We start from the raw sequence: 27,107 nt of genomic DNA, 5'->3' as shown, positions 1-27,107 counted from the left end.
ACATTTCAGTGGTGACTGGGAGTAGGCGGGTAGGAAACCTCACCATAGAAGGCTGTTTTTCTTTTACTGGTTTGCTTCCTCCCATGAAAATAAGACTTTCTTTAAAAAATGAAGACACTTTTGTTTTTTCTGTTTTCTTATCTTAGATGCTTATTAAATCTTTAGCATTGATTTTATAATCCATCATTATTTTATGTACTACAGAGAAAATAAACTGACATGTTGTCAGTTGTAATATGTAGCCTAATTTCAGAGGTTTTAAAAATATACAGGGTGAGGCAGAAGTTGGTTTACAGTTGTGGGTGTGTGAAACAGAGTTTATTATTGTATTATTATTTATTGTATTATTATATTATTTTCCACCCTACATTTGTCTTAATAAGCACATGAAAAGATATTCAACATCATTAATCATCAGGGAAATGCAAATTAAAACCATGAGATATCACCTAACACCCATTTAGGGTGGCTACTATAAAAAAACAACACAATAGTAACTATTGACAAGGATGTAAAGAAATTTGAACTTTACTCTGTGCACTATTGATAGGATTGTGAAATGGTACAGCCTTGATGGAAACAATCCCTCAAAAAAATTAAAACAGAATTACCATGTGATCCAGCATTTCCACTCTGGGTACATACCCCAAAGAATTGAAAGCAAGAACTTGAGATATTTGTATACCTATGTCCATAGCAGCATTATTCATAATAACCCAAAGGTAGAAACAAGCGACTCAAGTGCCTATGAATAGATAAGTGGATAAACACATTATGGTATATACATACAATGGGATATTATTATTTGGCCTGAAAAAGGAAGGGAATTCTGACACATGCTACAACATGGGTGAATCTTGAAGACATTACGCTGAATGGAATAAGTCAGTCACAAAAAGGCAGATATTGTATGATTCCACTTCTGTGAGGTAGCTAGAGTAGTCAAAGTCATAGAGACAGAAAATAGAATGGTGGTTGCCAGGGGCTTGGGAGAAGAAGGAATGGAAAGTTACGGTTTAGTGGGTACAGAATTTCAGTTTTGCAAGATGAAAAGAGTTCCGGAGATGGATGTGGTGATGGTTGCACAGCAGTGTGAATGTACTCAGTACACTGACTATACCCAAAAATGGTTAGGGTGGTGAATTTTGTTATGTATATTTTATCACAATTAAAAATTTTTAATGTATTAGATTTGATAAAATGGTATATTGCAAACACGTGTCAGTGAACTCTTTAAGGGTAGTTTTTAAAGTTAATTGCTTTATCTCTACTTATGGACAGATGGTAGATCTGGGAGGGGCGGGGCTTAATGGAAACCATATTCTTGACTTTTTTCATTTGGGCCGCCTCTCTCTGCTCGTCTCTGACAGACCTTTGGTATGGCTGAGGAGTACCATCGAGAGTCAATGCTGGTCGAGTGGGAACAAGTGAAACAGCGAATTCTGCACACACTGCTGGCATCAGGAGAAGATGCCCTGGACTTTACTCAAGAAAGTGAGGTAGGTTGGGCCCAGAAGATGAAACACTGTTAATAAAAATGGGAGGTAGCTCTGCTGGTGTGGCTCAGTGTAGAGCATTGGCTCATGAACCAGGAGGTCATGGTTCGATTTATGGTCAGGGCACATGCCTGGGTTGTGGGCTCAATCCCCAGTGGGGGGCATGTAGGAGGCAGCTGATCCATGATTCTCTCTCATCATTAATTGCAGCTCTCTCTTTCTCTCTCTCTCCCCTTCTTCTCTCTGAAATCAATAAAAGCATATTAATAAATAAATAATTATTATCTGCTGAAGACTCAAATATGCATCATAGCCTCAAGCCCTAGACTCATTTATCTGACGGCTTCTTGGCTGTACATGGATGTCTCAGAACCAACTCAAGCTACACTTGTACAGAATTGAGTCAAGATAGCAACCGCCCCCCATGTCCCTCCCAATGCCAGCCTCTCTTCTCAGAGTTTATCATCTTTATAAATGGCAATTCCAGTTTTTCACTTGCTCCGATCAAAAACCACAGATTGATTTTTGTCCTCTCCTTCCACCTTGTCTCTCATACATGTTGGTAAATGCAGTTAACACTACTTTAAAACATACCCAGAATCCAACCACCTCCACTGTTAGCACTCTGATTCAGACCCCTGCCAGCTCCTGCTCAGATATTGAACTTGCCTAACTGGTTGTTACAGTTAGCTATTGCCAGGTAACAAAGCACTCCAACCCATAGAGGCTGAAAACAAGCATTTAGCTTAGCTGGGTATTTCTGGCTCAGGATCCCTTGAGGCTGCTGCAAGGTATTGGCTGAGACTACACTCATTTCAAGGTTCAGTTCAGGACAGATCCACTCCCAACCTCACTCACGTGGCTCTTGGCAAGCCTCAGGTCCTCTCCAGCTCCTGGCTTAGGGACATCAGTTTCCTGTCATACAGGTCTCTCAATTGTACTGCACACAACATAACTCCCTTTCCTTAGAGCAAGAGTGAGGGATCTGAGGGAGAGCTAAAATGCCCCCAGTACAAAAACCAGTCTTCATATATCTTAATCTTGAAAGTGATATCCTATCTATCCCCTCTGTTCAAAGTAAGTCACTAAACCTGGCCTAAATCTAGTTAAGGAGAGAGGATTATACAAGGACTTGAGTCCCAGGAGGTGGTGATTATTGGGGACCATCTTAGAGGTTGACAACCACACTGGTCTCCCCACTTTTTCCCCTGCATAATCTCAACACGACAGCCAGAGTAACGCTATTAAAACACAGGTTAGATTGTGTCACTCCTCTGCTCACTTGGAGTGAAAGCCAGCATCTTCACCATGGCCTGTAAGTCCCTACCAGACTCCGTCTTGTCTCTCCAAGCTCCCCTTCTGCTCCTCTCCCCATTGCTTTCTCTGCTCCAGCCACATGAGCTCCTTACAGGTCCCTGAACAAACCTGGCAGGCTTGCTCCTGCCTCGGGGCCTTTCTGCTTCCTGTTGCTTCTGCCCAGAATGCTCTTCCCCCAGATAGCTGCATGGCTATCTCCCTCTAATAGTTTTCTTTCAAATATTTACCCAGTGCCATTTCACTAGGGCCTTCCAAGGTCTTATTGTCTGGAACCCAAGCCAACCTCTTGCATTCAGCACCTCCTAAGTCCCCTGTCTTGCTTCATTTTTCTTTTTAGCACTTCCTCCCATATACCATTGCATATGTTTTATGTCTTTCATTGCTTATTGTCTGTTTCTCTCCTTAGGATGTATTGATTGATGGTAGTACTAGGTTGAGGGTTTTCTCTTCTTGAAAATCTAATTTTTAAAAATGGCAGTGTAGCCTGACTGGCATGGCTCAGTGGTTGAGCATCAACCTATGAACCAGGAGGTCACGGTTCGATTCCCAGTCAGGGCATATGCCCATGTTGCTGGCTCGATCCCCAGTAGGGGGCATGCAAGAGACAGCTTGTCAATGATTCTCTCTCATCATTGATGTTTCTGCCTGTCTTCCTCTTCTTTCCTCTCTGAAAGCAGTAAAATATATATATATTTAAAAGGCAGTGTATTTATATGATTCAAGAACTGAAGTATCCTGTTCCCAAAAGCCTATTCCCTCCCTTTTTGCATCTTCCAGAGGCAGTCACTATTAATACTTTCTTGTGCATCTTTCCAATGTTTCTTTATAAAATACAAGTATATGAGAATACATATCTTATCCCCCCCTCCTTCTTACACAAAAGTTAGCTTACTGTTTGCTCTGTTCTGTATCTTTCTTGTTTCTCATAATATATTCTAGAGACCTTTCCTGAGAGGGATTTTACGGCTACATGTTGGGATCAGTAGGAAGAATGTCTTGCTTGATTAGTGATGTCTGTCCTGTGCTGGGACACTGTGGCTTGATTAGTGATGTCTGCCCTGTGCTGGGACACTGTGGCTTGATTAGTGATGTCTACCCTGTGCTGAGACACTGTGGCTAGATTAGCGATGTCTGCCCTGTGCTGGGACACTGTCTAGATTAGCGATGTCTGCCCTGTGCTGGGACACTGTCTAGATTAGCGATGTCTGCCCTGTGCTGGGACACTGTCTAGATTAGCAATGTCTGCCCTGTGCTGGGACACTGTGGCTTGATTAGTGATGTCTGCCCTGTGCTGGGACACTGTGGCTAGATTAGTGATGTCTGCCCTGTGCTGGGACACTGTGTCTAGATTAGCGATGTCTGCCCTGTGCTGGGACACTGTGGCTTGATTAGTGATGTCTGCCCTGTGCTGGGACACTGTGGCTAGATTAGTGATGTCTGCCCTGTGCTGGGACACTGTGTCTAGATTAGCGATGTCTGCCCTGTGCTGGGACACTGTGTCTAGATTAGCGATGTCTGCCCTGTGCTGGGACACTGTGGCTAGATTAGTGATGTCTGCCCTGTGCTGGGACACTGTGGCTAGATCAGTGATGTCTGCCCTGTGCTGGGACACTGTGGCTTGATTAGTGATGTCTGCCCTGTGCTGAGAAGCTGTGGCTTGCCACACATTTGCCACCCTGGTGTGGGGAGAGCACAGCCCTGGGTTCAAATTCTAGCTTCACCACTGACCTTGTCCAAGTTATTTAACCCTGCAGACCTTCAGTGTCTTCACTGGTGAAATGTGATTATTGGGAAGATTAGTGATAACCTGACCCATAATGGCCATCCCATACTATATTTTGTAAAAAGCAGTTTCAGATAATTTAGAGGTGCAGATTAAAAATTATAATGTTATGAAATTATAGTGTTAGACATTTCAAATATTTTTACCAATGCTTCTCGATAAGTTATTTTTCCCAGAGTTCTTTTATGGGTAGCTAGCATTCTTCTCCCACAAGAGCTAGGATAGCTGAGGCTCAGAGAGATGTGTAATATGCTGGTGAGACCCAGGATTATCTCTTCTAGACCATGTTCTGTTGAAGTCTGGGTCAAGGGTGGGTAGCTAGACAGTTTGTCATGCCTGCAGGATAACTTCACACATCCCATATCTACAGATTTACTCCTGATTTAAAAACCAGTTTTTCTATTAAATTAGCCCTCAAATAAAAAGGTGCTAAAGTCATTTGTCTTAGGAAATTACTCCTTAAGGCTCTGTTCACATATCTTAGACTCAGAGATGTCAAGATTCCGATCAGAGTCTTGGGAAGGAAGAACTAATGTCCAAAGCCCTTGATCAGCCTAAGGTTTCTTTCTCAAATTTTTGTGAGTCTGGGCAGATAAATAGAATAGCTCATGGTTTTATAAACTTCATTTTTTAAAATGGTGTTAATAGGTTGTGGTCTGTATTGGGATTTGGAAGTAATTATAAGCTGTTAATGAGATGTTCTTTCTTGATTGTTCTTCTCTTAAAAATAGACTAGTCTATTTAGCAGACTCTTCTTCCCTGACCTCGAGTCCCCTTGGGAAGGGAGTTACCAGCACTTGCTCTTCTCTGTGACACCTAGCAGAGTGGGTGGGTTGGCCGTAAAAGCCAGTGAATGGTGTGGTGGCTTTCTCTCCAAGTTATCTAGAAAATTGCCACTTTATGAACCCCTGTGGGTTTTATTGTTTGTTAATATTGTTTTGAACTTTTTTCCTAAAGTACAACGTGTCCAGAAAAGCCCACATCCTAAGAATACAACTCAGTGAATAATCACAAATGGAACACACCCAGACGGAGAAACAGGACATTACCAGCACCCAAGAGTCGTCCTCGTTTATACGCCTTTTCAGTTACTACCCCCACTGCCGGAGGCCCAGTGCATGAAATTTGTGCACAGGTAGAGTCCCTAGGCCTGGCCAGGCGATCAGGGCCAATCAGGGCCTTCTGGCTGCTGGCCAGGGCCTCCCTTTATTCCACACCGCCCCCTGGACAATTTGCATATTAGGCATATATGTGTGTGTGTGTGTGTGTGTGTGTGTGTGTGTGTGTGTGTGTGTGTCTTGCCTGTTTTTGAACTTTATGTAAATGGAGTCATACAATATGTACTCCTGTTTCTGCTTAACATTCTGTATATCATTGTAGGCCATTCATTCTCATGGCTGAACAGTGTAACTGCAATCTGTGTGTCCATTCTGGTGTTGGTGGACATTTGAATAGTTCCCAGTTTGGGGGTTTTATAAATAGCACTGTTGTGAATATTTTGTCCTTTTAAATTTAACCATTCTGGTGGGTATGTGGAACTATGTGTTTTTACAGGCTTTTCCATACAATTTTCTTCAAAGTAATGGAAAGTGGGTATGTGGAACTATGTGTTTTTACAGGCTTTTCCATACAATTTTCTTCAAAGTAATGGGAAGGTAATATTACCTTCGCTTGGGCAGGCATTCTCTCTACCCTCTTATAGGAAACCACAGAGTGGGAAGCCAGAGACAGCACTTGAAATCCAGGTTCTCTCTTGAAGAACTAACTGTTGGAAGGAACGTAGGGCAGGTATAAAGCCCTAGCCCAGTGCTGGCACAGAGCACACAGCACATCCTAGTGACATTTTTGGTGACTGTTATTATTTGGTGAGCTCTACACCGTTAAGTTTATTTTAATAGGACCTGCTCTTTTTTAAGAATTTATTGTCAGGGAAAAGGTTGTTGGAATCCACAGAGTCATTAGTTAGAAAGGAGACTTCCAGTCATTTTGAGCTGACCTTACATTTGGAGGAAAATGTTCAAATTTGGGTAATGTAATATAGAGAGAGGCTTGAGGCTATCTTTTTTTTTTAAGCAAAAATGAACTAGGATATGGTGGTTCCTGAGAAATGTTCCCCGAAGCCGTCTGATAATAGAAGAGCAGTGACAGAGCTTGCTCATGTCTGCTCCTGGCAAGTTCCGGTAAGGGAAATGGTGCTTCAGTGGTATAAATTCAGTTTGGGAAGTTAATCTCCTTAGGATATCATTGAAATAAGAGGTCTACTTTTTAAAGGAAGGTGGAGATTGGAAGATTGTTAATAACTTTTCAAGTTGGGCTGAATAAGAAGGATATACTTTGCAGCAAGAAAGAGGCTCCTGGCAAAGAGTCCTTGTACCCTACGTAGTCCTTCCTGCCTCTGGTCCGTGTGGCGCTGCTGACCTGACAGCACATGGGGTATGAGCAGTGTTGGGAATCGATGTATCTTAGCCAACTTTAGAAACAGCACTTAAAGGTAAATTTATCTAACCTTAGTGGGGTCCAGTGGCTGTGTTGGAATTAGACATAGTCATTGGATGGTCCTTTATATTGTCTGGAATATGACTTAGCCTAGCCACTAATAGGCTCAGTAGAGAAGCGAGTTGTAGCTTAATAGTTACAGATAATGATGGTCACATTCCACACGGTGACGTGTGAACAGCGTAAATGGACATAGTGTCTGATTTTGATAACTGACTTAGTGCCATAGTTCATCAATTCCAAGAAAGATATGTGTATATTTCCCACATTTTAACATTTCTGAAATCAGGATGTCTTAAATTCAGTGTTGAGAGTTGCACTAGTAGTCCTGGTTTCTGTGTACAGATTTCATAGCCAGCGTTGTAAATTAATCACTTTGGTCCCATTGTGCTCACATAAAGCCAATTCCCTTTCTTCGGTAGTATCGCCATATTTCCTCTTTATTCTGTACTTGTTTTTCTAGGAGTGTTAGTTCCCATGCTTTTCTCCCTGACTAGAATGTGCCCTCCTTGGGAAAAGTTTGATTCATCCCTGGATACGCTTTGAACAAAAGTAGATGCTCAGAAGAAGTTTGTCATTCCCTCCTGCCACTCTCCAGCCCACCTCACCTGTTCTGGGATGCTCTCTCAGAATGACTGTTTTGTGAACACCATCTGCTCTGAAAGGACTCGCCTCGTGGCTGTGCTCCCAGAAGTGGCTGTTTCTCCACATATCTCTAGACTCCTGGATGCGCCCCTTCTCTGGCCCTGCCTTCCATCTTCCCTCCCTGCCTTTCTGATCTCTGGTTCCTGTTCCTGTCACCCCCACTGTGTTCAGTCTGGGCCCCGTGGAGAGAAACCCATAAGTACGAGGAGTTTGCAGTGTTATTCCCACAGAGTGTACTGGTTTCCCAGCCTCAAGCAGCCCCTGGCTTTGGAATTCCAACAAGCGTTTGCTGGTTCCTCGGCTCAGGAATGTGCACGTACACATCCGTGGACGGATGATTGACTTTATGTGTGGTGATGTAGAGGCTGGGCCAAGGGCAAATGAAGGAACGGTGCTTTTGGAAACAAGAGCATTAAGCAAAATTAATTTAAATGGAAATCTGAAGCCTGAAAACCAACTACTTTTTAAATGGATAATTTTAAAAATTGGGTTTTTAGTACTGGATGTTTCTCAAGGCTATTTATGTGTATTTAGCTGAAACAGCTGTGTCCTTGCAGAAATATTTCAGTACTGCTCCCCTGTCATCCCCCGCCTCATTCCTCCCCAGGTCACTGGGATTAACAGGCATAGAGCTCTGTTCTTTAAAAAGACTTGCTGTTCCAGAACGGTGGGCTTATCGAACAGCCCTCAACTCCGTTACCGGGAACACTCACAACTAGTCCAGATGTCGAAAACGAGCTGCTGGGGCTTCTGTTCCTACAGGAATGTGTTTATTATAAAAAGACCAGATGAGAATTTCCAGCCAGCTCAGAGTAAAATATTTTAAGTTATGTTTCTGTAGTGTCCATATCTGTCTATTGTTCAGTGTAGGATTTATTTCTGTGTTTATTTTTTGTTTAAAACATGGTAACAGCTAGCATTTATTGGCTGAGTGTGGGGCACTATGCTGAGCTCTTTCTTTCTTTCTTTTTTTTTTTTAAATATATTTTATTGATTTTTTACAGAGAGGAAGAGAGAGGGATAGAAAGTTAGAAACATCGATGAGAGAGACATCAATCAGCTGCCTCCTGCACGCCCCCTACTGGGGATGTGCCTGCAACCCAGGTACATGCCCTTGACCGGAATCGAACATGGGACCCTTCAGTCTGCAGGCCGACGCTCTATCCACTGAGCCAAACCGTTCAGGGCTATGCTGAGCTCTTTCTACGTATTCTTCACAACAGTGGTTGTGAATACTGCTTTTCTCCCCACTTAATCTTCATCGCAGACCTATGAGATGCATCTCATCCCTGCTCCTGTTTTATAGCTAAAGAAACTGAGTCTCAAAAGAAGCAATATACTCAATCCAGGTCACACGCCAGAGAGTGGTGGAGCCAGCATTTCTAACCACTCTTGTTCAATGGCTGTCCTTGGAAAGTTGTGCCAAGCTGCCCTGGTCGGCAGTGTGGTGTCAACTTTGGATGCAAACCATGGTTCCACTGCTTCCTATAGGAGTGACCTTGGGCAAGTTGCTTTCTGTGTGCTTTGGTGTCTCCATCTGTAAAGCTGATGCGGTGAAGGTACATATCTCATAGGGTTGTGGAGTGAATAAATGGACATTAAGACAGTGCTTGGCACGTAGTAGGTGCTCAGTGAGTGTAGTTATTATTGTAACCTCGTAGTTTTCAGTAATTGCGTGACTCAGATAGGAATGGCCATTGGATGTATGTTTAACTACATAGCAGAGGGCGAAGATAAGAGGTCGGGATTTGGAATAGTCATTGGGTCAGCCAGCTTCTACCAAGGTAGGTGAAGTGTTTAAAGCTCTTTTATTATCAGTGACTGTAGAGGTCAGCGCTGAGGAGGACCTCTTGAGATTGTCTGGGACAGCCCCTTCACTCAGCTAATGGGAAGCAGAGGCTCTAAGAGAATGTGCCAGTCCCCAAAGCAAGGGAGAAAGTGGCCTTCCTGGAACCCAGGTGTCCCGACAGTCCAGTTCATTCTCCAGAACCTGAGTGTGTACAGCCCACCTTTCCGCCTCCAGCCCTCTCTCCTCTACCCAACTCCCAGGGCAAGCTCACACGCGTCTTCCGTTGACTGGTTTTGCTAGTGCTAGCAAGTATTGCTGCTCTCTTCCCCTGGTTTCCTAGAAGCCTACTTTAAACTGCTTTGCTTTAGATTTAGAGAATAGAGCATTTATTTCTTTACAAATGAGAGAAGTGTATAAAAAAAATTGGTTTCTGCAACAGTACAGTACAAAGTATTGGAAATTTAAGAATATACCTATAGGATATACCTAATTTTGATCCATATTTGTTTACAGTAGGGAGTAAGCTTAGCTAAAGATTAATGTTAGTCTCTCTCTCTCTCTTTTAAATACTTCTACTCTTTTCCATATATTCTAACTCTCCCCAGCAGACGGTAAGGTCTTTGAGGGCAGGATCTGCAGCCTGGCTTGCTGTCATCCATGTGGGGGCCGATGTGCACACACACATAGTGGGGATGCTTACTGAATGGCTGAAGGACTGCCCAACCTGGACTGGCTTCATATCTCCAGATGCAGGAAACTAATCAGCAGCTGTTGTCTTAGTATGGACTGTAGACTGGAAGTGTTGAACCCTATAAACTCCATTCCCTCAGCCGTGTGAGATGATTGATGGAAACAGGAGGCCCACTCATAACAACGATGGCCTCGCTGCCCTGCAGACATGGAGCGGGGCAATGAGGTGGAGAGGGGCCTTGGTATTGAGACCGAATTTGGGAAAATGTACATTTCCAGAACGGTCACTGAGCTATCCATACAACTTATCCCGCCTCCCATTATTTTTTAGTTAATTGAGTCCCATGGCCGGCCTCTTCTCATGTTCATGATAAAAAAGTTGCTTTCTAATGAAACCCCAAAGTCATCATTTGGAGGAAGTCTGACTAGGAAACAGACTCCTCATAGCTTTGTTAAAGACAAGCATGTGGTTACCAAGAGGTCACCAGTTGATTCCTCATCAGGGCACATGCCCGGGTTGTGGGCTCGATCCCCAGTAGGGGGCGTGCAGGAGACAGCCAATTGCTATTTCTCTCTCATAGATGTTTCTATCTCTCTCTCTCTTCCTTTCTCTCAAATAAAAACATTTAAAAAAGACAGGCATGTGTTTATATAATTTTTGTTTGTTTGTTTGTTTGTTTATTTATATGACTGAATGCTGTTCTTAACCAGTTCTGAATGTGTATTCGTCTACAGCCAAGTTACATCAGCGACGTGGGACCCCCTGGTCGGAGCTCTCTGGACAGCATCGAGATGGCCTATGCCCGGCAGGTGAGCACACTCTCAAGGAAGACCGAGTCCAGGAAGAATGTGGGCCCCCTGGGGAGTAAAAGAGAGCAGAGACTTCATGTGAAAGTCCAAGCCTGAAGCCTCATTCAGAGGACTGGTTAATATTTTACCGTCTAGACCACTGGAGAATTCCATCAAATTGGCTAATCGACTGACTGCGATTTGATTTAGGGAAATTGAACTCTGCCTCTACATGGCCAAGGCATCTCATTTTGCATTTGGCAGTAGCCCATGCACAGTAAAGCCTTGGGTAACCGCACTGCTTAGCAAGTGGAGTTCTCTATTAACTGAATTACCTGGTAGGCTGATGGTATTATGGGAAATCCTTCTTCACCCTTGTGCTGAGAAATTTTCTAAATGCTTTTCTGCTTCATAAGCATCGTGTACTCACCACTTTCTAATGTTGTCCTGGGCAAGCTCATGCTATTGTGGGACCATGGTCCAGTTGTGTATCATGACCATGTAATCGTATGGCTGTGGATTGAGGTAACTTTGCGGGTGTGGGGAGCACAGGGACTCATTGGACTGAAAAGGCCCTGAGTTCACTACGTACCTGGAACTGACTTTTAAAAATATATATATTTTTATTGATTTCAAGAGGAAGGGAGAGGGAGAGAGAGAGAAACATCAATGATGAGAGAGAATCATTGATTGGCTGCCTCCTGCAAGCCCCCTACGGGGCGGGGTGAGGGATCAAGCCTACAACCCAGGCATGTTCCCTTGACCAGAATTGAACTGGGGACCCTTCAGTCTGCAGGCTGATGCTCTATCCACTGAGCCGAATCGGCTAGGGCTGGAACTGACTTTTTGAATAAAACAGTGCTGGCCACCTGTATGTTTTATTCCAATTTGCTGCTTCCTTGCACAAAGTATCAAAAAGGAGAAATTGTTTCCTGACTCGAGGGTGGCAGACTTCCATCCCTCTTACATCCCTTGGTGAGAAGAGCTCTAATAGTTTTTTTAAAGTCTCAGTATACCGTGGCCACTTCTAACCAGGCAGCCGAAGCCAGCCCCCTCCTTCCAAATCCCTCAGCTTTTATTTACTACTCGACCCTCATTTCTTTTCCTCTGCTCCAGTTTTGAGATCCCTCCCTGCCACATCTACATCCTTTAAATTTCACCTTCATTGTTTGGCTGACTCCTTCCATTGCCCCAGCCACCACCAGAGTTCAGGGCTAATAAGTAAGCTTCTGAAGAGAGAAACTGAGTCTTTTGTATCTGTGAATACTAGGGTTCATAGAGCTAACATTCCCAGCACTAAGGACACCACAGTGTCATGTAGCTGTTTAGTGCCTGTACCTTTGGTGGGGAGTGAATCTTTACATCTCAGATCGAACATAGTACCTTGCAAAGCGGGGAGGGCCCCTATGCTCATTGAGTGAATAAACACCACCTTACAGCTTAAAACCCATTTTAAATCTTTGCAATGCCCCCAGAGGCTACGTGGTAGCATCCCCCATTTATGGTAGAGGGAAGTAGGGTTCGGTGGGTTCCTGGTTTGTCTAACATCACTACCTTGTTCGGTTTCTGGTAGAGCAAGGACTTCAGATGTAAAGACTGCAGCCATGGGCAAACTACGGCCCACGGGCCGGATCCGGCTGTTCTACCCGGTTCTCTTGCTCTCCCCTCCGCTCCTTTACTTTGAATTTATATTAGTTCACACAAACACTCCATCCATGCTTTTGTTCCGGCCCTCCGGTCCAGTTTAAGAACCCATTGTGGCCCTCGAGTCAAAAAGTTTGCCCACCCCTGGACTAGAGCTTGCTAGTTTTTACAATCGTTATTTTAGTTCTTTTAAAATATAATTCAAAGTAATAGTGGTTTCTCCATACCTTAAAGATCACATAATTCCTTTTCCTTGGGAACATTTGCTAAGGAGAAAGGGCACTCCAAACAGCTGCTGTTCTGACCTGGGGAGGGCTGCGGTCACACCCTCCCCACTCAGTCCCCGAGCCCTGGCCTGGCCCATTCCGTCCTTTTGCTGAAAGATTACCAAACTTTGCCTCGGGTTCTTAGGGAGCAGCTGCGGGAGTCCTTCCATTGTCCATCTCTCCCTGTGGTCCTTGCTCCCTGGGACTGAGGGTCTGCTGGGCAGAGAGGCACAGAATGGCCTGCGGTACTCCCCCCAGGACCACCCTGCTCTCAGTTCTCAGGTGTCAGGAAGGGTGGGGGAGCAGTTAGCTCTTGTGTGCAGATGCTGTTGCTCAACCACATACCTGGGAAGCTGGCTGTGGCCTTGCCCACTGGGCAGGATGGACAGCAGAAGGACAGGTTGGCCAAAGCTTTGCTGACTGTGGGGCAGGAGCTGGCTTTAGCACTGTTTCAAGAGGTTTTAAAAGGAAGAGATGAAAATAGAAATGTGCCTTTGCTTTTCCTTATTTCAGATTTATATCTATAACGAGAAGATCGTAAACGGGCACCTGCAGCCTAACCTCGTGGACCTCTGCGCTTCCGTCGCAGAGCTGGACGATAAGGTAGGGCCCAGAGCCGGCCCGAGCAGGCACCTGGGGGCCGGTGTTCAGAGGGGATTAGCAGCTCGCTGACTTGGCAGAAATGGGCTGAAGAAACACTCTGTTCCATGGGATAAAATGTTAATTGTTCCTCAGGGTTGTATTGTAAATAATTTAAATATATATATACATTTCAGTGATTCCAGAGAGAAAAGGAGAGGGAGAAAGAGATAGAAACATCAGTGATGAGAGAGAATGATGGATCTGCTGCCTCCTGCACGCCCCCTGCTGGGGATTGAGCCCACAGCACGGGCATGTGCCCTTGACTGGAATTGAACCTGGGACCCTTCAGTCTGCAGGCTGACGCTCTATCCACTGAGCCAAACGGGCTAGGTCTTGGGTTGGTTTTTTGATGATGGTGCTATACATGTATTTTTAATGCATCTTCAGAAGGTTCAGCCAGGATCAATTCTTGGCCACAGGAGTTCTTGAGCTGTGTTTGCTTTGAAGCCCTGTTGGGCTTTAACTCCTCCCTCACTGGTTTCCCTCCTTAGGCAGACTATGGGAGCTGAGTTGTGTAGGTGATGTATGTGGTTTTCGCACCCGTGAGCCTCTTGAACGTGATTCTGGTGGGGTCTTCATGAACATTCTTCATCTCTTTATATGCTGCTGGTTCCCTGTTCTCTGACTCCCCCTCTTTATTCCCATCCCTCAGTTCTTATCCCTGGCCAATTTTACCCCCAGGGGGAAAATAAATTATGTGGATGGTTGGATTGGAAGGGGGAAAGAGGAAGGACATAATGGAAGTAAGCAGGCATACACAGATTTTTTTTCCTTCAGAAATGCATCCAACTTCGCTTTTTTAAAAATAGTAAAATATAAGGCACTACAAACAGATCTAAAGAAGAAAGTACGCGATTCACCTACCATGTCACCAGCTCGGAAGAGTCGCATTTGGGTGGATTTTCTACAGTTTTAATTTTGGAGAGGACAATGAAAAGGGTTTCTTTTTTCCTTTGGGAAAGTGTAGACCTGCTTTTCTCCACTCGTCCAAGGATTCTTAACTTTATAATAGTGCAGAGGTTCAGGGAACACATTTTCCAGGAGGGATGTACAGCCAGGCGGGTTCTGAGAGAGGGAGTCCCAGCTGTGTGGTGGGAATAAGGGCGAGAACGCCCGCTCCTGTCCCCCTGCTCCTGTCGCGGGAGGCGCCTTCTGAAGGGACTGAGTGGGAAGGAAAAGAAGAGGCTGTGACACTCCCAAAATGGGGTAAGAGCAGTGGCCCTGGAGAGTCTCTGGAGGACAAAACATATTATTTAGGTTAAGCTTTCATTTGAAGCCTTAAAAAACTGAAACGACCTTGTAAGGACTGAAATGCAGCTACTTGAGTTCAAGCTCCTAGCGCGTTGGACGATTATAAATGTATTCACTCTCTCTTCAGGGATAACCCACTGAGATTGAATGTTGTTAGTTCTGTGTGGTCGTAAGTATGGGGGTGGTTCTGTCAGGCCTGGGATAGTCACTGATCTGAGCCAGCTTGGGACAGGCTGCTTGTTGGAAGGTGGAAGCCTGGCAGATGGCGGGGCAGAGGTGCATCTTCTGTGCTGGGCGTAGCCTGGGGGCCTCAGACGGGAGACGTTAGCCTCTCCCCCTCCACGTCTGGCCTGCCTGTGGTGAGCAGGTCAGTGCGAGGAAGAGCCAGGCACTTTCTCCAGCCCCACAGCATTGTCACGTGCCATCTTATTGATGTGCAGAACATCTCCGACCTGTGGACCATGGTAAAGCAAATGACAGACGTGCTGTTGGCACCGGCGATGGATGCCCTGAAGAGCCGCAACAGCGTGGAAGTGCGCATGGAGTTGGTCAAGCAGGCCCTGGGGTACCTGGAGCAGAGGTAAGGCAGCAGCAGCACAGCGGGGCTGGCTTTAAAATGCCCGAAAGTCCCTCACTTCTCCCGTGTCAAGTAGTCCTTACGCTAAGAGCTCTGTAGCGGGTACAGTTTAAACAAGTGGAGCAGGTCCAAGGGGAATAATCCTGTTTTCAGAAGCATTTCTCTGGCAGGACTAGTTCTGCAACGATGTAAAAGCGTGGTAGGTGGGGGCACTGCTACACTTCTCTTTTTCTCTTTCTCCTCTCGCTGCCCCTCCGTGTGGAGATAACATGATTATTAGACCCAAATGCCTTAGGTCGGGATCCTGTTCCCTCATGCGGCTCAGCAATGACTCCGTAGGCTCCTTTCTTTTTGCTCAGCATTTTAATTTTCACACCCGGCAGTCTTGCCACCTTTAAACCTTAGGAAGGCCCCTTGATCCTTTCTTTTCCTTCTGGTTCTAGTCGGTTAACCCTGTGAGTCCAGTCCTTCCCAGCTGCTAGTGCCTGTGATTTGTGCCCGGGTTTCTTTGCCACCCCCTCACTAATTGGACTTGGTCACCGAGGGGGCTGTGGCTGTGCCCTTGTGCCCTAACTATTGTGATACCCCTTTGTTGGTAGGGCTGGTGCCATTCATCCCTCCCTGTGGACACTCCTTCCGGTTCTGAATTGGCCAGCAGGGGTCGTCATGAGTGTGCAACAGACCCTGTTTGTTTCAGAGACAGGGTGCTGGGCTCTGCTGGCTCGAGAAGAAAAGCCAAGCTGAATACACTGCTCCGTTCAGCTCCTTGCCACGGGGCCTGTGCAGCTGCCTGGGGCCTGGCAGTGGGTCCCCTTAATCAACAGAATAATACTTCATTAGGAACTCATAATGCTTCCTGGGTGTAACTGAGGTAATTCAGACTTGGTGAGCAGAGAATAGGTTTTTATACCAGATCCTATGTTGTACAGTAGCTACATGAAATGAATACCATGAGACACATTGAACTCACTGGCCTCCATTAACACTGGTGATTGCCTTCACCAGTGGTACCAGGCTGTGTTCTTTGGTTTTATATCTGGTAAGGAACACCCCGCACCCCTTTATTATTATTATTACTATTATTATTATTACCATTTTCATTTATTTTCTTAGAATTATCTTGTCCCAGTAATTCCTTTAGCAGCGCTTGGAGCCATTTGGGAGTTTCCTGTCCACATTATTGTAACTATGTTCTTTTTCACTCTGGCGGCATTGTTCCCTGCTGGCATTCTTTTAAAGGATTCACTGTCACCTGTTGATAAAAAGAATATTTTAGAATAATTATACTCACTTTTAAAGTATTTTTGCTGGTGCTATTCTTTTAAATTTTTGTAGGTTGACATTTTTCCAAAGAAAAAGTTTAAAAAGAACTCACTAGAACAGTGGTTCTCAACCTTTCTAATGGCGCGACCCTTTAATACAGTTCCTCATGTTGTGGTGACCCCCAACCATAAAATTATTTTCGTTGCTACTTCATAACTGTAATGTTGCTACTGTTATGAATCGTAATGTAAATATCTGTGTTTTCCGATGGTCTTAGGCGACCCTGCTAGCGGTTCTCATCCTGTGGGTAGCGACCCACAGGTTGAAAACCGCTGCTGTAGAGCCTAAGACCATCGGAAAACACAGGTTGGGGGTCACCTCAACCTGAGGAACTGTATTAAAGGGTCACGGCATTAGAAAGGTTGAGAACCACAGCACTAGAACATTAGGCTGTGAGCGGCAGCCATTATTATTCTGCACATTAGCCCTAATGCATTTGAAGTCCATAGTTATGTTCCTCCAGGGATTCTGTTGAGTATCTGCAGTGATGAGAAATCGTTACAGCGATCTGCTGCCCCCTGCATAAGTAATGCAGTTTGCCTCATTAACTATGCACCATTTCCTCCTCTGTGTCAGGCTTGAAGTCCAGGCCCCGCCCTGCAGAGTTCACAGCCTATCTGATGCCATGGATATGGAAACAGATGTGTGTGATATGGGTTTTCAGCCTCCTTAGTTTTTTCCTTTAATGTTTTCCAGTTACAAGAATTACACCCTCGTGACTGTCTTTGGAAATTTGCATCAGGCCCAGCTGGGTGGCGTGCCTGGGACTTACCAGTTGGTTCGAAGTTTCCTGAACATTAAACTGCCAGCTCCTTTGCCTGGACTTCAGGTATTGGCCATTTTCTCTGTGTGATTATTCATACCTCCCGAGTTTTCCGTTAAAGTGAAGTTACGTGTAGAAAAGAGACCAGGAGGGAGAGGAGAGAAGCTAGGAGGCCTTGGGAGGCTCGTAGTGCAGGAGTCGGGCTGATGATGGCACTTGCTCAGCTCAGTGTGTGTGTGTGGGACGGGGCGTAGGATGTCCTGGGCTCCGGATGTGTTTGAAAAGCAGAGCCAGTAGGACTTGAAGAACTTGGAAGTGGGTGTGGGAGGCAGAGTCAGGGATGACTTCTGAGATTGTTGGCTCTGACAGCTAGAAGAATGGAGGTTGATATGGTTCTTAGGATGTGGCCTCTGCTCAGCTCACAATCCCGTTGGGGGAATTACCTTATTATTTATCATACCGTGTGAAAGTGCTGCTGAGTGCTGGGATACACAGGAGGCTGGCTTCATAAAGGAGGCGAGATTCACACTTGTTCTTGATAAACGGGGCCTCACCAGCCTGGGATGTGGAAAAGAATATTCCACAAGGAGGGAGCAGTATGAACAGGTGCCTGGAGGCAGGAAAGAGAATCTGGAGTATCTGCTGTGTGCTAGGGCGTGGCAGTCTTGCAGCTGGCTAGTGAAGGCCTTGAGTGCCAGGCTAAGCATTTCGGATGTAAACAGCTCAAAGGGGGTTAGGTGGGGAAGTGATACAATAAGATCTGGGTTTTAGAAAGAGTCCTGCAGGGGTGGATGGAGAAGCCAGAAAGGAGGTCTGTGGTTCACCTCTCTGGAGGAGTTTTATAAACTCAGAATGAAAAAGATGGTCTCTTATTGGTCAGTGAACATCTATAGCCCGCTTTGTGGGGGTTGCAGTGCACGTCTGAGTTGTCACAGAACACGTTACCTGATTTATGAGGCACTGGGTTCCGTGGAGAAACCACTGGCTGGCTCTGAATCGGGTGGGGCCCATAGTGATTTAGAGGAAGAGCTTCAGAGCCAGACTGCTACTTGTCAGCTCACCTTGAGCAAATACTTCACGTTGCCACACTTCATTTTGTTTGTTTATAAAACAGGGAGGAAGAGGAGGCCATGGATGGTGCCAACCTAATGGGGTGGTCAATATTAAGGGACCCAATACAGGAGAGGACTTAGCTGAGGGTCAGCATGTCAGAAAGCTGTCAGTAGGCTTTTGTGTGTTTATTTGAGCATCTTTCCTCTTTTAGGATGGAGAGGTGGAAGGCCATCCTGTGTGGGCGTTGATTTATTACTGCATGCGCTGCGGAGACCTGCTTGCTGCCTCCCAGGTGGTTAACCTAGCCCAGCACCAGCTGGGAGAGTTTAAAACCTGGTTCCAGGAATACATGAACAGCAAGGACAGAAGGTACGATGACGGGATGGCGCGTCCAGAAGAAGTGCTCTCTTTTCCCTCCGCGTGGCTCACAATAAGTTTCTACTCAGGAAAAATGACGTGTAGAGGGCGAGTAGGAGTCTCTGGAGAATAACAGTTGAAAACTGTAGAAGAAGAGCCAGCCCCGTTCCGGTACTCATTTCTAGACGTTCACGCGTCTGTGTTTGAGGAATTTTCTGTTCCAGTGCGGGAGAGGCTGTGGTGGGAGCATGATTTGACTTATTCTGCAAATCCCAGGCACAGCAGGGTGCTTACAAAGTGATTAACTGATTAGTACTTAGTGCTTTTCTGGTTAGCCCAGTATGTTGTCATGCACTGCATAGCTCAAAGGCTAGAATTAGAAGTTAAATATATGGACATTGTGTAGAAGAATTTGTTTGACAATGTTAATAATGCCTTGTTCAGAGATTGTTTTAAGCCATAAACTCCTGTCTTGTTTGTATCAGAGAGTAAAGTAGGGTTAATGTCCTTGAGTTTCCCCCAGAGGGAGACCCGGAGGCAAGGATTTGCATGCAGGTGTTTATCTGGGATGTGATCCCACATGGATAAGGGATTCCTGCTTGTCCACCACTGCTGGAGGGCCATGGAGAGTGGGGAGGAGTATTCACTCCCAGTGTTTCTGCCCTGCCCTGAGGCCTCTACTGGAGGAAGCTGGCAGGCGGAAACCCTTCAGATTAAAGTGATGGGACCCAGGGGGTGGCAGGACAGTGTCTGTGACCTGCGGTGAAGGAAGAGTTTCTAACTCTGTTACGCCATTGGGACCGGGTGCTTTCAGATGCCCTTGAGGATCTTAGTGACTCTGTTTCTGTCTGTTCCCTTGTGTCTTTAGATTGTCCCCAGCTACAGAGAACAAGCTCCGCCTGCATTACCGCAGGGCCCTCAGGAACAACACAGACCCCTACAAGCGGGCCGTGTACTGTATCATTGGCAGATGTGATGTCACCGACAACCAGAGTGAAGTGGCTGACAAAACCGAGGACTACCTGTGGTTAAAGGCAGGCGCTGCTTTTCTTGCCCAAGCCCCTTCCCTCTGCCCGAGTTCTGCCAGCAGATTTTACCTGCTTAATGTATGACGCCAATGAGGCGACCGGGCTCGTGGATTTCCTGTCTCCTGGCTCCCTTTTTTATTGTGTAATTCCCAACCAGTAGCCACGCCACTAGCACAGCGCCTGAGCAATTATAGCTGCAGCTGCACGCCTGGCTCAGGGCATACTCCGTACCAATGCACCTGTTTCTCTTGGGGGTTTAGTTGAACCAAGTGTGTTTCGATGATGACGGCACCAGCTCCCCACAAGACAGGCTCACTCTCTCGCAGTTCCAGAAACAGCTGTTGGAAGACTACGGTAAGATACCCTGAACCTAACCTCCTTCCCGCGTTCACCCAAGGTCAGTACTTTCTTTCTTCTGGGAAAATCCTTCACCTCTGAACTCTGTCTCCTCCAGACCCCATGGATCTTCAAAACACAGCCCAGCACAACGATTTCAAATCGCAGTAGAGGCCATGTGGCCTTCAGCAGTGTTGTGACTTACGGTCTATACAGTAGCTGTTTTCCTAGAACTGCTCTGGTCGACATTTGCTGAGGGAGAGGCGTAAAGAGGACTTGCCTATTGCTTTCTCATAGATCTCGCAGTGGCTGTATCAGAGCACAAATGCGGGAGAATACACACACGCACGCATGCCCACACGTTTCAGAATTCTGGAAGAAAAGAATCCAGCTAGTGGTCAGTAGTTGTTGAATTCAGTTACTGCGAATCTGAGTGATCGGAAGCCCCTTTGCAGTCTTCATTCCTCTCCTTGTTGAGGGACTTCATCAAGATAAGGAGATCAGCAGCCCTTTTGTATTTCGTTTTAAGGTCTTGAACTCTGTTTTTCTCCCACCCACTGCAAGCAGCTCGGGTTTCACAACACGATCCCTACCTGCCAGTGTGCTGTAGGGTCCGGTGAAGGTCATGGAACCAGGTTGGGTTCACGTGGCAGTGCTCGGTGTCCAGGGCCCCTCCACCCACCAGAGGTCCTTTAAGCGCACAGGCTTCTGCGTGGGGTTGGCCGTGGAGGCTGAATCCCTCTGAGTGGGCTGCATCTCCCCCCCACAGGCGAGTCCCACTTCACAGTGAACCAGCAGCCCTTCCTCTACTTCCAAGTGCTGTTCCTGACTGCGCAGTTCGAGGCGGCCATCGCCTTTCTCTTCCGCATGGAGCGGCTGCGCTGCCATGCCGTCCACGTGGCCCTCGTGCTCTTTGAGCTGAAGCTGCTTTTGAAGTCCTCGGGACAGAGTGCGCAGCTCCGTGAGTATTTGTTGGCAGCAGCGTAACCGTGTCCCATCCCCCATTGGGTGGCAGTGGACACATCCCTGCAGCCAACGAGGATGGGCAGATGGTACCAACCATGACGACAGTGCCGTGCACAGTGCTGGGTTAGTGGCTGGTCCGTCAGGTTGCCCGGAGGAATGGCAGGAGAAGCAGGTCCTGAGTCTGGGTCCCATTGTCTCCACTCTGCGCTTGGGAAGAAATTGAGGACAGTTGGTGACGGCGTTGGCCAAAGCTGGCCGATATTGGCTGGGCGGCAGGACTAGGTCCTGGTGGGTCCTTAGACTCAGCCCCCACAGTCCGTCGTTGCCTGGGTCAGAGGGGCAGTGTGGTTGTGACCAGTTCTGTCCCCCCTGGTGCAGTCAGCCACGAGCCTGGCGATCCCCCCTGCATGCGGCGGCTGAACTTCGTGCGCCTTCTCATGCTCTACACCCGGAAGTTTGAGTCCACGGACCCGAGGGAGGCCCTCCAGTACTTTTACTTCCTCAGGTAAAACTTGCTCTTGACCCTTCACGTCAGCTGGTTGTGACCTTGAGTCCAAAGTAGAAACCACGTTGCCTTTGCCCCCATACAGGGACGAGAAAGACAGTCAGGGAGAAAACATGTTTCTGCGCTGTGTGAGTGAGCTTGTGCTAGAAAGCCGAGAGGTATGTGGGTCCTTCCCTCTCCCACCCATGGTTGGCAGGGTGCAGTCTCACGCTAACCGGATACGCAGCATGGTTCCGGTGGAGAAGACCCAGGGGTTTTTTCATTTTCTTTGGTTTCTGACAATGAAAATGTTGATTCAGTCCCACTGTTTCCCAGTTAATGTAAGCCTGCTCCCACCTCCCCTCTTCCCTTCCCCTCTTTTGTCCCCAAAGAATTATGGATTATGGGTATATCTTGTCCAGTAAAGTGAGTAAACATTTTTGTCTCCGCAGTTCGACATGATCCTTGGGAAACTGGAGAATGATGGGAGTAGAAAGGTGGGTTAGACACACCCCTAGAGATGTGCTGGTTTGCAGTTGAGATTTGTAATTGTCCAGAGGTTACAGTTAGACGTTAGGTTTCACGGTGCTAAATAAGGGTGTAGATATGAATGGAGTTGCTTAGTTTAAAACACAAAGAATGACTGTTACAGGCCCCAAATGATGACCTTGATTTTACACACATTTGTTTCTCCTTAAAATATGTAAATTGGTGACTAGGTAGCTTTTTATTATGTTCAAAGTACTCATCTGTTCATGCCTGCCACTTTAGGAGCTGAGAAGGCTACTTTACTGTTATTCTTGGCTCGGGAAATATGCAAGAAAAAAGATGGATTACTGCACCTACTCTCCCCAGATGGAAAAGTTAGAAATACGCTTGACCTCTCTCAGAAAGTACTTCTGAGGGCTCAGCACCCCACTGACCCCAAGATGCAGCTGCTCCCATGAGCCTCAGCGATTCCCTGAGACCCGTCGTGCCCATTGGGCGGCTCAGGAGCAGGGACAGAGGCCCTGCATTGGAGACCAGTCCTGACCCCACTCAAGCACACTCCCTGTGCCTCTCCTGGGGACTCACTTTTCTCACCTGTAAAATGGTGGCTAGGACCCAGAGATCTCCAGATGAGCCCACAGTGCTCACACCGTCAGCTGGGAAGGGAGGCCAGCGGCAGGCTGATGGCGCTGGCCATGCTGCCCGAGCAGGACGATTGCCAGGCACTGTGCTGAGTGCGTCAGGGATTGTTTAACAATCTCATTGCCACAGTAACTCAGCACGGTTGGCACTGTTACCTATCTTTTCCAAGGGAGGCTAATTATCTTCCTCAAGATCACAGAGGCAGTAAGAAGGGGGGCTGGAATTTGAACCCCAGAGCTCCTGCTCTTCCCTGATCTGTGCTGCCTCTAGGCTGGCAGGTGCAGGTCCCTGACTTGGTCCAGTGCTGATGGAGGATCAGAATGGCCAGTCGGACGTCCCGAGATCCGCCCTGGCTTTCTGTGGCTCCTGAGGCCTCTCTCATGCTCTCCTGACCATCTGGTTGTCGAGTGATGATGGTGATTTAAATTTTTAAAATTTAAAAAAAAATTTTGATACCCCTTGCCGGGTATATTTTGAGCACTGCGTTTCTTTTGCCATCTGTCTTAGAAAGCAAATCTAAAACTCGGATGTTTTTCCTGAGTTTCCTGATTCCCCTCCCATGGTGCCTACTCTTCAGCAAAGTTAAAATCATCGGTGATGTCACCCACACTCCGGGTCGTTTTGGAAGATTGGAAAGCACAGAGTCTTCCTGCTGACTCCTCTGTGCTCCCTCTCCATGCGCAGTTCCCTTGGTCCCTTTCATGTGTTTAACAAGCCCTACGTTTCCACGAAAGCCAGAGCCCTCCAATGAAATACGTGTATTGCCCAGGGCAAGCATTTTCAGTTAAAGTGGTTTTCAGATCCCAGTTGCTTCTCTGCCTTTACAGTAACAGCTCCATGCACCCACCTCTCTCTCTCCCTCCCCCATCCATCATATGTCTTGTCAGCCTGGAGTCATAGATAAGTTTACTAATGACACGAAGCCTATTATCAACAAAGTTGCTTCCGTGGCTGAAAATAAAGGACTGTTCGAGGAAGCTGCAAAGCTTTACGACCTTGCCAAGGTACAGTGCGCCCTTCTTCCTCCTGCACTTAATGGATCTGTCGCTGCTGGGCGTTACACGCACAGACATTCGGGGATGTGGAGGTGGTGCTCGCCCCCTGCCGAGGCACGCTCCCTGGTGCTTAGGCGTCAATGGTCCCATCAGGGTGAGATTCCGCTCTACAGAGTTATTTCTGCCCGTGACGTATTTCTGGCCAAGAAGAGTGGCGTATTGTAAGGATGTCCTGCAGGCATTGAGCTGTAGTCCCACTTGGCAGCTGAATAAGCGTCATCACATTTTGATGGCGAAGCTGCTGGTGAAAATGCCTTGGTGCCTACCCTCTGGGCAGCGCAGACACGCAGTGATCAGGGCGCGGTAGGAGCAGCTGAGGCGTTCCGAGAGCGGGAATAAGGGTTTCCACTTCAGAACACATGACGGCTGCTGATGATCGTGTAGCCTAGACAAGATGATATCTCCTTTCATCAACAGAAGAGTGGACAAAAAGGGGGTTACACTTCATTTCTTTTTTAATTTAAAGATGTTTTGATTGAGGTCTAATTAAGATGTAGACTAGTGCGGATGGGTCTGTAAGTGTAACCACCCCCAGATCAAGATTCAGAGCATGTCCACCCACCACCCCAGAACGTCCCCTCTTTTGTGTGGTTACTTAGTGCCTTCTGTTGATTATTTGATTCCTTCCTTAACTTAAAACATCCAACAGAATGCTGACAAGGTGCTGGAGCTGATGAACAAACTGCTGAGCCCCGTCGTGCCCCAGATCAGCGCCCCGCAGTCCAACAAGGAGAGGCTGAAGAACATGGCCCTCTCCATCGCGGAACGGTAATGCCAGGGCCGGGGCCAGAGCCCACCAAATCTGCTAGTAACAGCAGTTCCCCGAGCAGCCCTGACTCACATTCCAACAGCACCTCAGGCTCCTGTTTCCCGCACCATCACCAACACTGGTACTGGCAGACGTAACATTTTTCCCAAAAAGAAGGGTATGAAAGGGTATCTCAGCATTTTAATCCCACACAGTAGGTTTAATTCTAGGCTTTACGTTCACTCTCTACTATTATCAGCCATCTCAAAGGCATTTGGGAGCAAAGCTAGGGATGGCCAGACGGGGCAGATTTTAGAGGGGAGTGGCCAGCGCTTCAGGAGCCACCTTCCCCTGGGAGTTAACAGAGTTGTTGGACTGATGAGTGTAACAGCCAGGCTGAGCAGAGTCATTGCTGAGCCTTTGCTCCTGACAAAGGGCCCAGAGAAAGCTGAGCTGGCGGTGCTTTCCTAGGGCAGCGCAGGAGGACGTTCTTAGCCAATGAGAAATCTCCACTTAGCACACTGTCCCCAGGGGTGGTCGCTGGGCTTTTGGCCCATCAGGGCCCCCCATCCTTCCTGGATATGTGGGTGCAGAAATGGTGGCTGAAGCTAGAGAGCATTGCTTCATGCAAAGTACTTGTAGGAGGATTCATATCAAATCCACCATCAAAAGCTCGGCCATTTCAAAAAGAAAACACCACATTCCACTCCTCAATTCACCTCACGTAGAGAGTTCAAGAGGTTCTGACGGTTCTGGGATGCTGTCCTAAAGTTCCGGATTGCCCAGGAATTCCTAATATGCCCTGACACCTTCCCTCTCTCTCTTTCAGGTACAGGGCCCAGGGGGTCAGTGCAAATAAATTTGTGGACTCCACGTTCTATCTCCTGTTGGATTTGATTACCTTTTTCGATGAATATCACAGTGGCCACATTGACAGAGCCTTTGACGTGAGTGTCAGAAGGGGTGTTAGAAGAGCAGGTTAATATACGCCCTTGAAAAATTCAGAACACTTCATGGGAGTCCCTGAAAACTAAGGCAGTGTCACCAGTCTGCCTGCTAGTGAAGGACAAGTGTGAAACCGGGAATTTCAAGGGGATTTCCGTGTTGCTTTCGCTTCCTTTTTCTTTTTTCTATTCCTTTCCCCTTTAGTCTGAAAACAGAGAGCTCTCAGAGTTATTTGAAATCTGAGTTTTAAAATGGTCTCAGGAAATGAGGACAGGAATGAAGTTAGTCAGCAAGTTGGAAGCAAAGCCTTTGGGTGTGAGGAGTGGCGTTTTCTCAGAAGCCCTTGGTGAACGTGCTGGATGCTGTGCTTCAGGAGCTGACACGACATGTCATACGGGCTGGTGGGTTTTTGTTTTAAACAGATCATTGATCGCTTGAAGCTGGTGCCCCTGAATCAGGACAGCGTAGAAGAGAGAGTGGCCGCCTTCAGGAACTTCAGTGACGAGGTGAGGCCTCTGCTCTGAGCCCTGCCTTCTGCTGCCACTCCCCTTTCAGTGTAGCTAGTGACTAAGTCTGACTGAGTATGTCACCGCCCAGACTGAGTTTTCTGAGAGGAGTTCAGCTTCCCACATCCTGGGCTGGTTTTTCTGTGAGTACATGTCCCCATAAGATTAATTTCTGACTCAGAAAACAGTCACGTCAGTGATCAGACATGTTCTTGGGAGAAACAGTCTCTGGTTGACCCTGTAAGGTCTGGAGTAGTTCTCTGTTATCCACTTGTTCTAGAAGGTGTGTTGGTGCTTCTCTGGGATCCTCTCTAAGTAGTTCCATTGGGTGCACAGTACATGCATCACGGCCCACTTCCTCCTGGCCTCTCGGACCTGTTTTGTCTTGAGAAGCAGGTGTAGCGGCCATGGACCAGTTCTCAGCCTTGGAGCCCCAGAGCCACTGTCTCTGCAGCATTTCTAGCACACTGCCACCATCTAGCCCCAGGATGCACACTGGAATTGCTAGGAGAGCTTTAAAAGTCTTTATGCCTTGCTCTAACCGGTTTGGCTCAGTGGATAGAGCGTCGGCCTGTGGACTGAAGGGTCCCAGGTTCGATTTCAGTCAAGGGCATGTACCTTGGTTGCGGGCACATCCCCAGTAGGGGGTGTGCAGGAGGCAGCTGATCGATGTTTCTCTCTCATCAATATTTCTAACTCTCTATCCCTCTCCCTTCCTCTCTGTAAAAATCAATAAAATATATTAAAAAAATAAAAATAAAAATAAATAAATAAAAGTCTTCATGCCCAGGCCCTGCGCCCAGAAACTCCAGTTCCCCTGGTCTAGGTTGCAGCTCAGAACTCCCCTCATTCCATGTGCAGCCGGGCTAGCAGTCTTCTCTAGAGCCGCCTGTCCCGGGGTGTCACTAATAGCTTCCATTGGAACTGGTACTCGGTAACAAATCCCTCTTATAAAATAGCTCCTGTTGCAGAGGAAGGAGGGCTGGCTTCTGCACATGTGGTGGGGCTTGCCTGCTGTGGTCCACAC

General features: G+C 46.9%; 1 protein-coding gene across 5 annotated transcripts in view; it reads left to right on the top strand.

Annotated features, from left to right (window-relative positions):
• NUP93 (nucleoporin 93) overlaps positions 1-27,107 on the top strand; it is a 93,852-nt gene that overhangs the window by 59,482 nt on the left and 7,263 nt on the right. For all 5 annotated transcript variants that reach the window (XM_080645861.1, XM_080645862.1, XM_080645863.1 and 2 more), the window contains 16 exons: positions 1,371-1,499; positions 10,952-11,026; positions 13,429-13,518; positions 15,249-15,388; positions 17,405-17,537; positions 18,736-18,893; positions 19,750-19,915; positions 20,170-20,263; positions 21,015-21,206; positions 21,590-21,716; positions 21,802-21,874; positions 22,148-22,192; positions 23,714-23,830; positions 24,531-24,649; positions 25,459-25,576; positions 25,997-26,080. In XM_080645861.1, coding sequence (XP_080501987.1) covers positions 1,380-1,499; positions 10,952-11,026; positions 13,429-13,518; positions 15,249-15,388; positions 17,405-17,537; positions 18,736-18,893; positions 19,750-19,915; positions 20,170-20,263; positions 21,015-21,206; positions 21,590-21,716; positions 21,802-21,874; positions 22,148-22,192; positions 23,714-23,830; positions 24,531-24,649; positions 25,459-25,576; positions 25,997-26,080 — 1,851 coding nt within the window. In that variant the 5' untranslated portion in view covers positions 1,371-1,379. The remainder of the gene's footprint in view (positions 1-1,370; positions 1,500-10,951; positions 11,027-13,428; positions 13,519-15,248; positions 15,389-17,404; positions 17,538-18,735; positions 18,894-19,749; positions 19,916-20,169; positions 20,264-21,014; positions 21,207-21,589; positions 21,717-21,801; positions 21,875-22,147; positions 22,193-23,713; positions 23,831-24,530; positions 24,650-25,458; positions 25,577-25,996; positions 26,081-27,107) is intronic.

Source organism: Plecotus auritus (genome assembly GCF_963455305.1).
Source record: "Plecotus auritus genome assembly, chromosome: 10".
Classification (NCBI taxonomy): Eukaryota; Metazoa; Chordata; class Mammalia; order Chiroptera; family Vespertilionidae; genus Plecotus; species Plecotus auritus.
Note: the sequence above shows the minus strand (reverse complement) of the source record. Positions and strands in the feature narration are given on the sequence as shown.